Genomic DNA, 17226 nt, shown 5'->3' on the forward strand with positions numbered 1-17226 from the left:
AGTTCCTGGTGCTTCCATAGCCCCTTTGAAGTTAAGTCTTTCCTTTCCTTTCACTTTTTGTATTTTGTTTGGGTTCTGTGTGTTGCATTTCCCTATTGTTTGTATTAGGCCTAAAGGAGACTCCTGTTCGTCCTTCTTTTTGGAGGAACAGGTAGTCTCGTCCCTGCCATTAGTACCAGGCAGGGCCGGATTAACGTAGGGGCTGATGGAGCTGCAGCTCCAGGCCCCTACCATAAAATAGGCCCATCTGCCAGCCAAAAGGCCGTCGGGAGGGTTAAAAGTCCTCTGTTGTACACAGCGCAGCGTCACATAGCACACAGACAATGCAGAGACGCTCACCTCACGTTGGCAGCAGGGAGCCTGAGGGAGGGACTCGGGAGGAGCGTAATATGATCCTAGAGTGGAAGCTGCTTCTGCCAGCCCCTCCCCTCCCCGCCCACCAACCAATCAGAGCTGAGGCAAGGCAAGCACTAGCAGCTCTGAGTCGTCTGAGTAGTACAGGGAGTCTTCACAGGTCCTGTAAGGGAACTGCACAGTGTAAAGTGTAGTTCCCAGGTTAGAACAGTGCATCTGCCAGGACCTGTGATGACATTATCTTCAACATCACAGGTCCTGCAGATTCTAGCAAAGGAACTGCACCAAAAATGGTGTAGTTCCTAGGTTTGAAAGGTACATCTGCCAGGACCTGTGATGACATCATCACAGGTCCTTCAACCCCTAACAGCAAGTATTAGAAGTTCACAATCAGCTCTGCATTGATCCATACAGACTGGAATGGAGTGGTAAGAGGAGGTCCTCCACTTTTCATCATTTACCCCCCCCCCCCCCCCTCCATGCCCTGTTTTTACTCATTGCTCACTGTATAATGCTGTATAATACTTCAGACAGGTAGTGACCACATCCTCATGTACTTCACACACACAGTGACCATAATGCATAACTGACCACATATTTCTATAAACACTGCATCTACAGTATTATACCTTGTATGCCTCACATCTATATATATATATATATACACACACACACACTGCATATATTAAACAGTATTATAGATGCAATATGTACAGATATATAATATATATTGCAGTGTATGATATGTGAGGTACAAGGTATAATATATGCCGTGTGTATAGATATATTGTATATACAGCAGTGTACTGATATGTTAGGTACGAGGTATAATAGATGGTGTGTACAGGTATATTGTATATACAGTATTGGATTGTGAGGTACGAGCTGTAATTTATACCTCATATATCAGTACACTGCTGTATATACTATATACCTGAACACACTGCATATATTATACCACGTTCCTCACATATCAGTACACTGCTGTATATACTATATACCTGTACACACTGTATCTATTATACCTCTTTTGTGTGCCAGGCCTGTTTTGTAATCCCAATCCGGCTGCTGATGGCATAAATTATAAAACAGCAGCGAACATAGTTCATGGAGCAAAGAGAGAGGCCTGGAATGGGTAGTGGGAGGGGCTATAAAAAGGGGAATGGGGGCCCAATTTAGATTCTTGCTATGGGGCCCAGTGATTTCTATGTACGCCTTTGACAGGAGCAGAGAGATAAGAGAAGTGACAGATGACACAGAGTTTAGATTACAGGTTGAATTAACCCTTTAGGATCAAATTGGCTTCTCAGGAGATATATATGTTAAAGGCATCTCATTCAGTAGCTATATAACTAAGGGTGGGTTCACATCTCCTTTATGGATTCCGTTAAGTGGGGACTGTGGGGACTATTTTATTATCAGCCAGTGACTGTGTTACTGTAATACTGTTATCAATTCAGCACATAGTTTCCCCTGTGCATTCACATTTCACTTCACTTGGTTCGTTGTACTACTGTCAGTGTCAGACTGTTGTCACTGTGGGTAACAATGCACAACAAACAACAATGCACACCACAGTGACAGCTCCTGACTCCTGTCCGGCGTCAGCCTCCCTTCACTATCACTATAATCAATCGCTCTTCCTGATCCGGACTCACTCATTAGAGAGCTGAAGAGCCGACTCAGCAGCAGCAAGTGAATCGAATGGATAGCATCTGCGCATGGCACCGGCACCTAGAGTCTTCGGTTCACTTGCGAGTCAGCTCAGCAGTCAGTGACCCAGCAAGTGAACCGAAGATCCGATTCATCTGAAAGATCCGAACTTCCCATCACTATTGTACACAGCGCAGCGTGCAGGAGGGATAACCGCGGGCGCACTGAGGTCATATCCGGCGGGCCGCGGCATTACAGGAACAGCACGAGCTGCTCTGACGTCCTGCCGCCGGATATACGTCACAGGATATCCGGCGGCAGGACGTCAGAGCAGCTGGTGCGGTTCCTGTAATGCCGGCCCGCCGGATATGACCTCAGTGCGCCCGCGGTTATCCCTCCTGCACGCTGCGCTGTGTACAACCTACTCAGCAGTTTCGACCAGCACACGGCCCACAGCGCTCAGCCACACCAGCCCGTGAGACAGCAGGAGCTTCTGGAGCAGGTATCAGATAAACTCATCCAGTTGGAAGGGAGGGCAATCATAGTGCTGTTATGATTTATGGACACAGCTCTCAGCATGCTTAGCCAGCCTTCTATCTGGTTGTTTCTGAGCCTGTGGACTGTGACTCTCAAGAAGCACAGCCAGATAGAAGGCTGGCTAAGCATGCTGAGAGCTGTGTCCATAAATCATAACAGCACTATGAAAATTACTGACTGGCTAAGCATGCTGAGAGCTCAGTCTCTATAACATAACACATTAAAGAAATTACTGTTTCTAGCTGCTAGTCCACAGCAGCTAGAAACAGTAATTTCATTAAAGGGATTCTGTCACCAGGTTTGACCCCTGTCAGCTAAAAATATGCTGATGTTCAGGGCGTCTTCACGATTCCTAATGTGGGCTTATAAATGTCATCTGTGGGCTTATTTAGCTAAAAAACAGCTATTACTAACCTGTCAGTCAAACAAATAAGGTGCCCAAGGGGATGTTAATGGGTGCAAGATGCCGGCCGCACCCGCCGCCGTTCGTGCCCAGCGCCGCCTTTCCGGACTTCTGCGCCGCTTCCTAATCCTCTGTGCCGCCTCTCGCTCTCCCTCCCTCCCCCCTCCTTCTGCTGTAAGATCTCACGCTTGCGCACAGGGCTCTGCCTGATGCGCCCGTGCGGACTTCTCCATTTGGCTTCTTACAGCGAAGTGCGCATGCGCCGGCACTTCGCTCAACCCCTGTATGTGCGAGATCTTGCAGCAGAAGGAGGGGGGAGGGAGGGAGAGCAAGAGGCTGCACAGAGGATTAGGAGGTGGCGCAGAAGTCTGGAAAGGCGGCGCTGGGCACGAACGGCGGCGGGTGCGGCCGACACCTTGCATTCATTAACATCCCCTTGGGCACCTTATTTGTTTGACTGACAGGTTAGTAAAAGCTGTTTTTTAGCTAAATAAGCCCACAGATGACATTTATAAGCCCACATTAGGAATCGTGAAGACGCCCTGAACATCAGCATATTTTAAGCTGACAGGGGTGAAACCTGGTGACAGAATCCCTTTAATGTGTTATTTAGACACAGCTCTCAGCATGCTTAGCCAGCCTTCTATCTGACTGGCTAAGCATGCTGAGTGCTGTGTCCATAAATCATAACACAGCTCTATGAAAATTACTGTTTCTAGCTGCTGTTGTCCACATTCCACAGCAGCTAGAAAACAGTAATCTTCATAGTCATGTTAAATGATCACTATAGTGTCAGGAAAACAAAGCGGTTTTCCTGACACTATAGTGCCCTGAGGGTGCCCCCACCCTCAGGGTCCCCCTCCCGTGGTCCCCCTCCATGTTGCCAAGATAGACGCCAAATGAAGGGGTAGTTGCAGGAACAAAATACTTTAATGGTATCGATAAAATATATATGTAATTAAGACACTGAGTGCAGTTCCATAAAAAGGCCCAGCAAAATCCTCAGCACCAGGCCCATGATGCTCTTAATCCGGCCCTGGTACCAGGGTCCTATAGGGTTATTTAGGACACTAGGTATTCCTGCATATGAACACACCTACCTCTGGGGTCTGATCATACTGGTAGTCAGTCAGGATTTTTGTTAGGGTGCTAATAGGAGGTGTCCATCTTCCTTCCCTAGTTCTCAGGCCTGATTCCCTGTTCCCACCTTCCCTCTTATGCTCGGTGTGGTGTTTCCCTCCCACACGGAAGCATGACACTTGGTAAGCAGAATGGCAGCCCTGCCCGCTAGGTAGATAGAAGCGGGGGCGGGAACAGGCCACCGACATAATATATACATACAGTGGTCCCTCAAGATACAGTGGCACCAGGATACAATATATTCAACTTACAATGGTCTTTCCTGGGCCATCGTAAGTTGAAACTAGACTCAACATACAATGTTTTAGATTCAGATCCAACCAATCAACATGGCCATTTCTCTGACAAAACACCAGTATTTGTTGTCTAGTAGCTCCTCTTTACAGTACAGTGTGGTACAACATCTCTAGTACTGCCCTGTGTCTGTGCCAGGATGAGCTGCTCCTTTGGGCACCAGGTGAGGGCGGCTTAATTTTATTTTTCTGGGTACTATACAGAACCCTAAACAAAACTTGAGTCCTCATCATAGAATGTGATTTATGGCTTTCAACATCTATTTGTGACTGTTTTATGTAGGGGCTTGCTTTATCTGTCTTAGTTATCAGCTTAATTGTATTGAATCCTCATTTTCTCTTATTTTGGGATGACATTTTGGGGCTTTGGAACCATTTACTAGTTTTCCATAGAATTATGGACTCAAGTTACAATGGTTTCAACATACAATGGTCGTCCCGGGTCCTCTGTAGTGTGTGTGTGTATATATATATATATATATATATATATATATATATACATACACATACACACTCACCTAAAGAATTATTAGGAACACCTGTTCTATTTCTCATTAATGCAATTATCTAGTCAACCAATCACATGGCAGTTGCTTCAATGCATTTAGGGGGGTGGTCCTGGTCAAGACAATCTCCTGAACTCCAAACTGAATGTCAGAATGGGAAAGAAAGGTGATTTAAGCAATTTTGAGCGTGGCATGGTTGTTGGTACCAGACGGGCCGGTCTGAGTATTTCACAATCTGCTCAGTTACTGGGATTTTCACGCACAACCATTTCTAGGGTTTACAAAGAATGGTGTGAAAAGGGAAAAACATCCAGTATGCGGCAGTCCTGTGGGCAAAAATGCCTTGTGGATGCTAGAGGTCAGAGGAGAATGGGCCGACTGATTCAAGCTGATAGAAGAGCAACGTTGACTGAAATAACCACTCGTTACAACCGAGGTATGCAGCAAAGCATTTGTGAAGCCACAACACGCACAACCTTGAGGCGGATGGGCTACAACAGCAGAAGACCCCACCGGGTACCACTCATCTCCACTACAAATAGGAAAAAGAGGCTACAATTTGCACGAGCTCACCAAAATTGGACTGTTGAAGACTGGAAAAATGTTGCCTTGTCTGATGAGTCTCGATTTCTGTTGAGACATTCAAATGGTAGAGTCCGAATTTGGCGTAAACAGAATGAGAACATGTATCCATCCTCTGATGGCTACTTCCAGCAGGATAATGCACCATGTCACAAAGCTCGAATCATTTCAAATTGGTTTCTTGAACATGACAATGAGTTCACTGTACTAAAATGGCACCCACAGTAACTAGATCTCAACCCAATAGAGCATCTTTGGGATGTGGTGGAATGGGAGCTTCGTGCCCTAGATGTGCATCCCTCAAATCTCCATCAACTGCAAGATGCTATCGTATCAATATGGGCCAACATTTCTAAAGAATGCTGTCAGCACCTTGTTGAATCAATGCCACATAGAATTAAGGCAGTTCTGAAGGCAAAAGGGGGTCCAACACTGTATTAGTATGGTGTTCCTAATAATTCTTTAGGTGAGTGTATAAATATATATATAGAACAATGATAACAACACACTGTTTAGTTGAATGTGAGATGGTTGGGGTAGTAGGTACTGTACACATATGCTAATGGATCTGTGGCATAACAAGTAATGAAGGACCCCATAGCAAAAGAATTGATCCCCCTATAGCTATCATTAACAGCCATTGAGCGATTGGACTACGCACGCGGTAGCCCTGCTGACTCCACAGAGTATCTTGGAGCGCCATCTTAAGAATGTTGAGGGGAAGTCACAGTTTCAAATGAATTTGCAGTGTCTTTCCAATATCAGAGTTAGAAAATGGAAGAAAGGAAAAGTTTTGGTTGTGTGTTGATCGAGGAACCATATACAGTGATCCCTCAAGTTACAATATTAATTGGTTCCAGGACGACCACTGTATGTTGAAACCATTGTAAGGTGAGTAATTTGTTCCAAAGCCCAAAATGTCATCCAAGATAAGAGAAAATGAAGATTTAAGATAAATAACAGTCAGGAATAGCTGATAACTAGCAACTAATACAGTTATTTTACCAGAAAAGTGGCCTTGATTAGTTGGATCTGAGTCTGAGGCATTGTATCTTAAGGGATCACTGTATTTCCAGTAAACTAAGGACTTGATAAATGGGATGTGTGGCAGGCGTAGCACTATGAAGTGCCTTTTGCGCTGTGGCATTAGAAGAATTTTGATATCTCTGACTTTTAGTCTAACCAGACTGTCTGTTACTCTGTAATTCCTCTAGCGCCGTTCTATGGAAACAGTAGGTTTAAAGAGCACACCAAATGCTTGAAATAACTTCTTTATTAACTTCAATTTTTCTTCATATATAACACTGCCGCCTCCACAGCAGATAATCCATGTACAAAACACGTGTTGAAAAGATATCACAAAATGGCGGTATGCATAAGATGGTGGTTTAACTGTTCAATCTTGTCATTCAACATAAAATGGTGGATATATTTCTCTCTTCAGTATCTGTACTGTCATTGTAAGTTATTTAAGCACTTTATGATCTCTCTGAGAGGTACATCTGAGATTTAACAGTTCTACTGGCTAAACTTGGTTTGCAGTATGCAGTTAGCAGTAACTATTTGCAGATTGGTTGAGTACGATCTGGTATGGTTGCAATTTGTATGGATTGTTAAGTAGTTCACAGTTTGCAACTGTAGCTTGCAATTTGAATTAGCAATTTGGTGGAACTGTAAGTAAACACATATATAACTGGTTCAGTATACAGTTCTAATCACAATACTAACAATATGAACCTTATATAACTGTTCTAAATACCTATTTTGGCCTCTTGTTCCCATAAAACTGGACTCTGACTGGAACTGTGTGTCTGTTCAGCTCCTCTCTCTGGTGAGTAATGATTCCAGCAGCTCCTGCTAGGGGAATTCCCAGACAGGCTGTGTGTGAGGCTGGCTGTGATTGGTGAAAACTCTTGCTGTGTGAGAAGTTGTGTCACGAGTAGGAGTTCCCAGGAGAGACCACCGCGTCGTCAAGCAATAAATAAACGGAAATCAGATACAGAAACACAAGAGTTTATTGCACAAACCAAAACCAGGGAAGGCAGCACAGACAAAACATGAGCTCTATGTACCGTCAGCACAGTGGGAGAAAACCCCCACTGAGCCACTGTCTAGTAATACTCCAGAGGGGCGTGACTAAGCAACTCCTGGTATTCACTAGAGCCCTAGATGGTAGGGTTAGACTTTGCCGCAGGAAGTTGCCAGGGTCCACTCTGGAGCGTGAACTAGACAGTGACAGCAGGAACGAATGGACAACAGGTACCAGAAGGTACCGACGGCACATAGGCAAACATAACAGACAGGCAAATACAAAACAGGGCAACTAATAACACAAGCAGAAATACATAGCAAGGAAACAGGAGTGACAATGAGCAGAGAAGGACTTGCTCCACCAGTGGTATACTGCGTGGCCTTGCGCATAGCACTCTGCAGCTAGGCGCTTGCTGAACCGAGATATATGAATACACACAAAGGTAACTAAGAATACAAGCAGGAGTTCATGCAAGGGAGCAGGAGTGGCAATGAGCAGAGAAGGACTTGCTCCACCAGTAGTAAGCTGCATGGCCTTGCGCATGCCACTCTGCTGCAAAGGCTTGCTGAACACAGACATATGAAAAAACACAAAGTAACTAAAACATAACTGGCAGAACAGATAACAGAAAGACAGGAAAGAGGACGGGAATGAACAAGTAGGGAAACCCACAGAGCACAGACAGACAGACACGGATCCCATGGGTCAGCAGCATGGGAAAGAGAGTACAAACCAGGAGCATGACAAGACAACACACACCAGGAGAGCTGACCCAGAACTGAGGAAACCTCAGCCTTAGATACAGGTTCCATGGGTGCAGAAGAGAGGCCACACCCATGGAGCAGACAGAGGATTAACTCCTAATAGGAACACAGGGGAGTTAACCCATACAGAACCACAAATAGCACACAGAAACAAAACTTCAGCGAGGAGCGCCGAACGAGCAAGGACGGAAGGTCACAGCCAGAGGTAACGACTGTGACAAGTTGGCTGTGATTGGTCGAGACTTCTGCCCAGCAACAACAGATTAACACTATGCTTTCTGTTTCTGCTGTGCCACTGAGCTTACCTTACATTACAAAATGAATCTTAAAGGCATATTATCTTTTTCTTCATCTGTGAACACAAAATATAACAGTTATATGACATCCAAAACATGATGTCACAGTAAATAAGTCTGCTTTTGTCTTTAACACATAAACATAGGAACTGTATTAAGGCTATTGGCAGGTTTAGCTGTATACACATATAAGCAATACTAGCAACCTAGGACAGGTATTAGCTGGCCAGTTACAGGATGACCTCTTTAAACAATGACTACTTGTTGGAAGAGACCCTGAACGTTATTTTTTTTTTCCCGAGATTTTGATACTGATGATCTTTCCTCAGGATAGTTCATTAGTATCTGATCAATGGGGGTCTGACACCCAGAAACCCCGGTGATCAGCTGTTTAAGAAGGCACCAATGCTCCTGTGAGTGCCACAGTCTTCTCTCAGATCACCAAGCACAGAGCCGTACATTGCATAGCTGACGTCAGTGGAAAAGCTAAGAGAAGGCCGCGGCACTCACAGGAGCGCTGGTGCCAGGGTTGCCAACCGTCCAGAAATTTCTGGACAGTCCGTAAAAATAGTAAGTCTAATAGGTCGGCACTGCAGGTAGATAGTTCGTTGTGCTCGCGTCCTACGATTGGCATCCCACGAAACAAGAACAGAAAGGACCGACACTCACTAGAAGTTGTCTGTAAAATTTCTTGTTTATTGCCACATAATCCTGTGACGTGTTTCGACACTCGCAGGTGTCTTTATCAAACAGCAATTTCATAAAGACACCTGCGAGTGTCGAAACGCGTCACAGGATTATGTGGCAATAAACAAGAAATTTTGCAGACAACTTACAGTGAGTGTCGGTCCTTTCTGTTCTTGCTTTTTAGTCCGTAAAAATAGGCAACCTTTTTCCTGTGTCCGTGAAAAAAATAAATGTGCCTTTGATTTTTTTGAGGCTGGTGGTTATTGACTAGATTACTTTGATGGCAATTTTCATCCTTTTAGAGCTCACAGTAAATGCTGGTAATGAGTTCTTATCAGTATATTGAGCTATAGACATGGATTACTTATAATCTTTATCATTCATTATAGTTTTCCAATTTTTCGGTAAAAAATGGTGGCTGTCCGTGATTTTAGGATAAGTTGTCCAGAAAAAAGAAAAAATCTGGTTGGCAACCAGGGCCGGCTCCAGGTTCATGTGGGCCCTTGGGCGATAAATCCCAGTGGGCCCCCATGAGGCATTTTTTTACATTGACATGTCCCCCTGTGGCTCCTACACGGTATAATGACCCCCAGTGGCCCCTATACAGTATAATGACTACTAGTGGCCCTTCACACAGTATAATGAACCCCTAATTCCCCCCCCCCCCACTGTATAATGACCACCTGTGGCCCTGCATTCAGAATAATAACCCCCAGTCGCCCCCATTTAGAATAATGACCCCCAGTAGCCCCCACACTGGGGGAATACTGTATGGAGGGGGCTCTGGGGGTATTTATACTGAATGGAGGGTCATTGGTGATCATTACTAAATGGGGGACACTGGGGGTCATTATACTATGTAAAGGGCCCTCACAGTATAATGACCCCACAGTGGCCCTCCATTCAGAATAATGACCCCCAGTCGCCCCCACACTGGGGGTTATACTGTATGGAGGGGGCACGAGGGGTTATTATATTTAATGGGGGCTCTGGTGGTCATTATGCTAAATGGAGGGTCAATGGGGATCATTATACTAAATGGGGGGCACTGGGAGTCATTATACTGTGTAAGGGACCCTCACAGTGTGATGAATGACCCCCCAGTGGCCCCCTCACATACCTATCATTGCAGGGGAGCTGGTGGTCCTGTCATTCACTAACCGCAGCTCCCAGCTCCCCACATGAACCTGGAGCCGGCCCTGAATGACCCCCAGTAGCCCCCACACGGGGGGAATACTGTATGGAGGGGGCTCTGGGGGTCATTATACTGAATGGAGGGTCATTGGTGATCATTATACTAAATGGGGGACACTGGGGGTCATTATACTATGTAAAGGGCCCTCACAGTATAATGACCCCACAGTGACCCTCCATTCAGAATAATGACCCCCAGTCGCCCCCACACTGGGGGTTATACTGTATGGAGGGGGCACGAGGGGTTATTATATTTAATGGGGGATCTGGTGGTCATTATGCTAAATGGAGGGTCAATGGGGATCATTATACTAAATGGGGGGCACTGGGAGTCATTATACTGTGTAAGGGGCCCTCACAGTGTGATGAATGACCCCCTCACATACCTATCATTGCAGGGGAGCTGGTGGTCCTGTCATTCACTAACCGCAGCTCCCTGCGCTCCTTCTCTACGGCGGCCCGCTGCAGCAGTGAGCCAGGCCTGGAGGAGAGAAGGAGATGTGCAGTGATGGAGCTAGAACTGACTGGGCCCCACAGCGAAATTTAGTACGCCCCCCTCCCCCCCAATGTGTGTTCACATTACGTTTTTCCTATCGGTTTGATGTATACACATGTGCAGCACTCCACGTTTTTGTATCCTGCAGAGTCAAGTAAAAAATGCATACATTAACGTATATGTCTTTTTACCATGGAACTGTATGGTGAACGGACGCCACTGTACGGCATCAGTCTGAGGCATCTGTCAATGCATACATTTTCAGTATGCATTAAATGGATGGCAAAAATGTGATGTGAACCCAGCCCTAGTGTCAGAATAAGCCCCAGTACACAGTGGAGCAGCGTGGCGGAGAGGGGAGGCCGCCATGTACTAACAGAGCGCTCCCTGGTCCTGGTGGTCAGGGATGAGGACTGTGCTTCCCAAGGATCATTTTCTACTGGAAAATACAGGGTACAGCATAATGCACTAGAGTCTATATAATATAAAGATATTAGCCCCACCCCCCGAATAATCATACGATTAGGGGGTCATTTATTATATAGAAATACGTCTATATTAGGCGTATTTCTGACACAGATGTGGCGCAAAGGTCCTTAACACCGCAATCTGTATCTTTTCCCGCTCATGCCAGGTCTAAAAAAAGTGGTGTGGGCAGAAAGGGATACAGTTATGGCCATCCAGTTATTGGATACCACCGCCATATAGTGATAACACCGCCATATAGTGATAACACCGCCATATAGTGATAACACCGCCATATAGTGATAACACCGCCATACAAGGATAAAACCGCCATACAGTGACCGGATAAAAGGGTATAAGAGGGCACAGTACAGGGAATGACTATGGGCACTGCACAGAGTGTGGTAAGAGGGCACAATGCAGGGTATAAAGGGGCACAGTACGGGGTGGGGGGCACAGTCACATGACCCTGTGATGTTAGAAGGTCCTTATGGTGAATGCGGTTCAGATGCCACCATAATGAGAGGCAGAGGAGTGAGACAGGGGCCCGGGGCCCTGGATGGACAGGAGGGGTGGACACAGCAAGTAGGTTGAAGGGGCTCTGAGGGGGATTCATACAAGTAGTGGCAGGAGGTCTGTGCAGGGCAGCAATAGGAGATAGGAGGGTGGGACAGGAGCTCTGGATACATGAGGGAGGAAAGGAGACAGCAGGGGCTCCATAAGGGTGATATAGGACAGGATATGGGGGGGGGGGGGCAGGTGTCATGGAGGCAATCAGCTTAATAAAACAGTAACACAACTAAATAGAATGAAGCAGCAGCAGATTGAAGAGTCCCCCCCCCCCCCCTTTCCTTCTGTCCCACAGAGAAGAGCCAGTCACAGTTCAGACTCGCTCACAGACTGTCTCCACACTTCTCTGCTCCAGCTCCAGCCGTGCGGTCTCTCTCCAGTCTCCTCAGGCAGCGTGTGTCCTGTGTAGAGGGGGTGTGTCCTGTGTAGAGGGGGCGTGTCCTGAGTCTCTGCAGCTCAGGGGGCCCACCAGAGGGGTACTGCGTATGTGAAAGGACAGCAGTGAGAGCTCCCATCTGTATTGATGGAAGTGCTCATAGCAGCTCAGTGGGCCCCCCCAGGAGCATTGGGCCCCGGCACTTGCCCGGGGATGCCGGGTTATGACGCCGGCCCTGTTGGCAACCCTGTCTGGTGCCTTCTTAAACAGCTGATAAGGTCCCAGGTGTCGGACCCCAACAATCAGATACTGATGACCTATCCTCTAGATCAGCGGTTCTCAACCTAGGGGTCGCGACCCCTTTGGGGGTCGATCGGCCCTTTCCGGGGGGTCGCCTGAGGCTTCCTATTGTGGGTCCAGGCCCGTCGCTAACAGACAGGCAAAACAAGCAATTGCTTGGGGCCTCGAGCTGGTTGGGGCCCCGAGCTGGCCCGGGGCTAAGCAGAGCCGGTGCTTGTTTTGCGGCTGAGTAACTCAGAAGATCCGATTGTATATTCTAACCCCCAGGCGTTCCCATGGTGACGGGGACGCTTGCCTGCGGGTTAGAATATACCATCGGATCTGAGTTTTACGAGCTCAGTGAGATCGTAAAAACTCAAATCCGATGGTATATTCTAACCCCCAGGCGTTCCCATGGTGACAGGGACACTTGCCTGGGGGTTAGAATATACAGGGCCATGCCGCTCACAGCAGTATATTTATAAACTAATCAGTAACTACTTTAACTTTAATCATTGCTCATTGCTGAGCTCTTTACTTGCCCACTAGGCGGCGCAGGCGCGTGACGTCAGTGAGTGAGCGCCGCCCCCCGCACTGCCTGCTATTACCGGAGCTAGACAAAGTAAGATATCCCATATCCAAATAAATTATAATCCAAGTAAAGAGCTCAGCAATGAGCAATGATTAAAGTTAAAGTAGTTACTGATTAGTTTATAAATATACTGCTGTGAGCGTCGGGGAGGGAGATCTGTGGATGGCACTGTAGGGGGATCTGTGGATGGCAGTGCCATCCACAGATCCGCCTACAGTGCCATCCACAGATCCCCCCTCCCCTAAACAGAGCCATCCACAGATCTCCCCCCTAAACAGTGCCATCCACAGATCCCCCCTAAACAGTGCCATGATGGCACTGTTTAGGGGAGGGGGATCTGTGGATGGCACTGTTTAGGGGGATCTGTGGATGGCACTGTTTAGGGGGGGATCTGTGGATGGCACTGTTTAGGGGGGATCTGTGGATGGCACTGTTTAGGGGGGAGATCTGTGGATGGCACTGTTTAGGGGAGGGGGGATCTGTGGATGGCACTGTTTAGGGGGGATCTGTGGATGGCACTGTTTAGGGGGGGATCTGTGGATGTCTTTGTGATTAATTACTCTGCTTTAATTATGTTCAATTTGTAGCAATAAAAATACATCCTGCATATCAGATATTTACATTACAATTCATAACAGTAGCAAAATTAGTTATGACGTAGCAAGGAAAAAAATGTAATGGTTGGGGGTCACCACAACATGAGGAACTGTATTAAGGGGTCACTATTAAGGGGTCACGGCTTTAGAAAGGTTGAGAACCACTGCTCTAGATAGATCCTGGAAAACCCCCTTTATGTTAATGGCAGTGAGTGCCCCTACTGGGTTCTCCAGTGATCAGCTGTAATCTGCGTGTAATCCAGCAAGTATTCAGTTTCCCTCCAGAGGGGAATTTAAGCATTGCACATCAGTGAGTTATTTCTGAAATACAGGACAGGACAGAACCTTCAGAATGAGAGACGCCCTTTGTAACCATTCTCCACATTGGCCCTGCCCCCTCCATTAATTCCCTAATAGGGTATGTGAAAATAGGTTTCCTAAAGTGGACAACCCCTTTAAATGGGTCTTGGCAGGGATTCATATTCTCTGAAGCATTAATGATTTCATAATTTATTCTTTTATGATCTTTTCACAGAGCTGGTTGGGTCCTCATTATACCCCATTCCCAATAATTCCTCGTGAGGGAGGCTCTATTTATCCAGAAGTCCTTGAAATCGACTGCCATAGTGCATGCAATAACATGGAAATTAAGAAGCAGTTTCTTCCTAAGTTGTACTTAACTGAGAAGAACCAGATCTGCAGAACATGTGGGTGTACGACAGAGAATCCTTGCTCACAATGCTGTCCTCCATGCATTGCCTCCACTACCACCACCACTGATGGTACCATGAATGAGGAAGATAGGAGTAGAGATTATGGCTACCCTTCTGTTAATCTTGATAGTGGCAACATGTTGGATCGGGAACCAAGTCCACAAAGCACAATTATGCTAAAGTTTGGTCTTCCACAAGATTTCCTAAGATCCAGTATGAATATGTTAAGCCTGGTGTCAATACCCCCAGAACAATGGGAACTGCAGGAATCTCCTTCCCAAGAGGATGATGAGAACGTGTTTTATAATGACGATAATTACAATTCACTGTCTCCTGACTCGGGAAATAGTGGCAACTTTGGCTATCCCAGGATATGCCTGGATATGGACACTATTGACAGTGGTTTTGTAGACTCTGAATGTGGAAGTCCTGTGGACAGTAATTTTGGAACTAATTATATTCCAACAAAACCACTGAATCCAGATCCCTACAGTGAAGAAGACGAAATATGTGAAAGAAATTATGTGCAGCAATGGGTGCCCACTGGCCACTGATCAACAAGATCCAAGGTCTTTGTATGTGGAGATGGTTGTAGAGCTTTTTGGGCATCTATGGCTTCTTCATTGCATAATGAAAGGCAAGCAACTTGCTCATATATATGTGTTTTTCAGACTGTTCATTCAGGCAGTGACTGAAAACATTCATGGTCTAACTTAAGCAGTTGAGAACCTGTCCCAGCCTAGCCCTGCTCACTGCAGGGGCTTACAGTATACCAGAGGTCTCAGCCAAGACATTTCTACTAACATTGTATTTAGCTCATAGAGGATTGCCTATAAAGTTGTGACAACCAGTGTTTCCTTTTGGCTGCACAGCTTAAAGGGGTTTTCCAACTCTTTCTAACTGATGACCTATCCTCTGGATAAGTTATCAGTATCTGATCCAGGGCCGTCTTTAATATTGATTGGACCCTGGGCAAAAATTTACTTGGGCCCCCTGGATCCCCTCCTTCCCACACCTTAGCAGGCAATCACGCCCTCCACCACAACACACACACAAAAAATCCACACATCTGGTAGAGTACAGTAAATGACTGTAAATACTTCCAGTTCTGAAGACTCCAGCGGCTCAGGATCAGTGCTCTGGGCAGCTGGGCTCAGGCTGGAAGTGGGCACCGCTCTGCAGGAAGGAGACCAGGGCTCGGCTCACCCTAGTGTTACAGTACACCCCAGCACCCCACAGTATGCAGTATAGCACCCTATAGTATACAGCAACCCACAGTATGCAGTATAGCACACTATAGTATACAGCACCACACAGTATGCAGTATAGCACCCCACACTATACAGTACCCCACAGTATATAGTAGAGCAGTATAGCCACCCACACTATACAGGCCCCCCACACTATACAGCCCCCCACACTATACAGGCCCCCCACAGTATACAGCCCCCCACAGTATACAGGCCACCCACACTATACAGGCCCCCCACAGTATACAGGCCCCCACAGTATACAGGCCCCCCACAGTATACAGGCCCCCCACAGTATACAGCCCCCCACAGTATACAGGCCCCCACACTATACAGGCCCCCCACAGTATACAAGGGCCCCACACTATACAGGCCCCCCACACTATACAGACCCCCCACATAATATACAGCCCCCTACACAGTATACAGACCCCCACACAGTATACAGCCCCCCACACAGTATACAGCCCCCCACACAGTATACAGGCCCCCCCACAGTATACAGGCCCCCCCACAGTATACAGGCCCCCCCACAGTATACAGACCCCCCCCCCCACAGTATACAGGCCCCCACACAGTATACAGCCCCCCACACAGTACACAGCCCCCCACACAGTATACAGGCCCCCCCACAGTATACAGGCCCCCCACACAGTATACAGGCCCCCCACAGTATACAGGCCATCCACACTATACAGGCCCCCCACAGTATACAGGCCCCCACAGTATACAGGCCCCCCACAGTATACAGGCCCCCCACAGTATACAGCCCCCCACAGTATACAGGCCCCCCACAGTATACAGGCCCCCACAGTATACATCCCCACACAGTATACAGGCCCCCCACACAGTATACAGGCCCCCACACAGTATACAGGCCCCCACACAGTATACAGCCCCCCCCACAGTATACAGGCCCCCACACAGTATACAGGCCCCCACACAGTATACAGCCCCCCCACAGTATACAGCCCCACACAGTATACACCCCCACACAGTATACAGGCCCCCCACAGTATACAGCCCCCCACACAGTATACAGCACCCCACTATACTGTAGTTTACAGTATATTAGCATAACAGCCCCTTTCACCTTTTTCTGATGTAATCTTCACACAAAAAAGCTCCAAACAATCCTGCTAGGACCTGTGATGACCTCATAGCCATGTGATCAGTAATATTGCTAGGTTACTGGTCACATGGTGATGATGTCATCTAAGGTCCTAGACTAGATCACAGCTTTCACAGTACGCTGGCTGGACTCAGTGTCAGCAGGCAGGCATGGCAGCACCCCCTGTGTAGCTGACAGCCTGACACCCGGGGCAGTGGCTAGCAGGGCTCAAGAGGCATCTGCCTTGGGCCCCCCAGGAGCAACTGGGCCCGGGGCAGCTGCCCCTTTTGCCCCTTGGTAAAGACGGCCCTGATCTGATCGGTGTGAGTCTGACACC

At 47.2% G+C, this 17226-nt stretch overlaps 1 protein-coding gene across 3 annotated transcripts in view; it reads left to right on the forward strand.

The window, feature by feature from the left end:
* The window catches only part of IL21R (interleukin 21 receptor), a 54310-nt gene extending 38851 nt beyond the window's left edge, over window positions 1-15459 (forward strand). For all 3 annotated transcript variants that reach the window (XM_040440669.1, XM_040440667.1, XM_040440668.1), the window contains one exon: window positions 14351-15459. In XM_040440669.1, coding sequence (XP_040296603.1) covers window positions 14351-15082 — 732 coding nt within the window. In that variant the 3' untranslated portion in view covers window positions 15083-15459. The remainder of the gene's footprint in view (window positions 1-14350) is intronic.
* The last annotated feature ends 1767 nt before the right edge of the window (window positions 15460-17226 follow it).

This window comes from Bufo bufo, chromosome 7, assembly GCF_905171765.1.
Source record: "Bufo bufo chromosome 7, aBufBuf1.1, whole genome shotgun sequence".
Classification (NCBI taxonomy): Eukaryota; Metazoa; Chordata; class Amphibia; order Anura; family Bufonidae; genus Bufo; species Bufo bufo.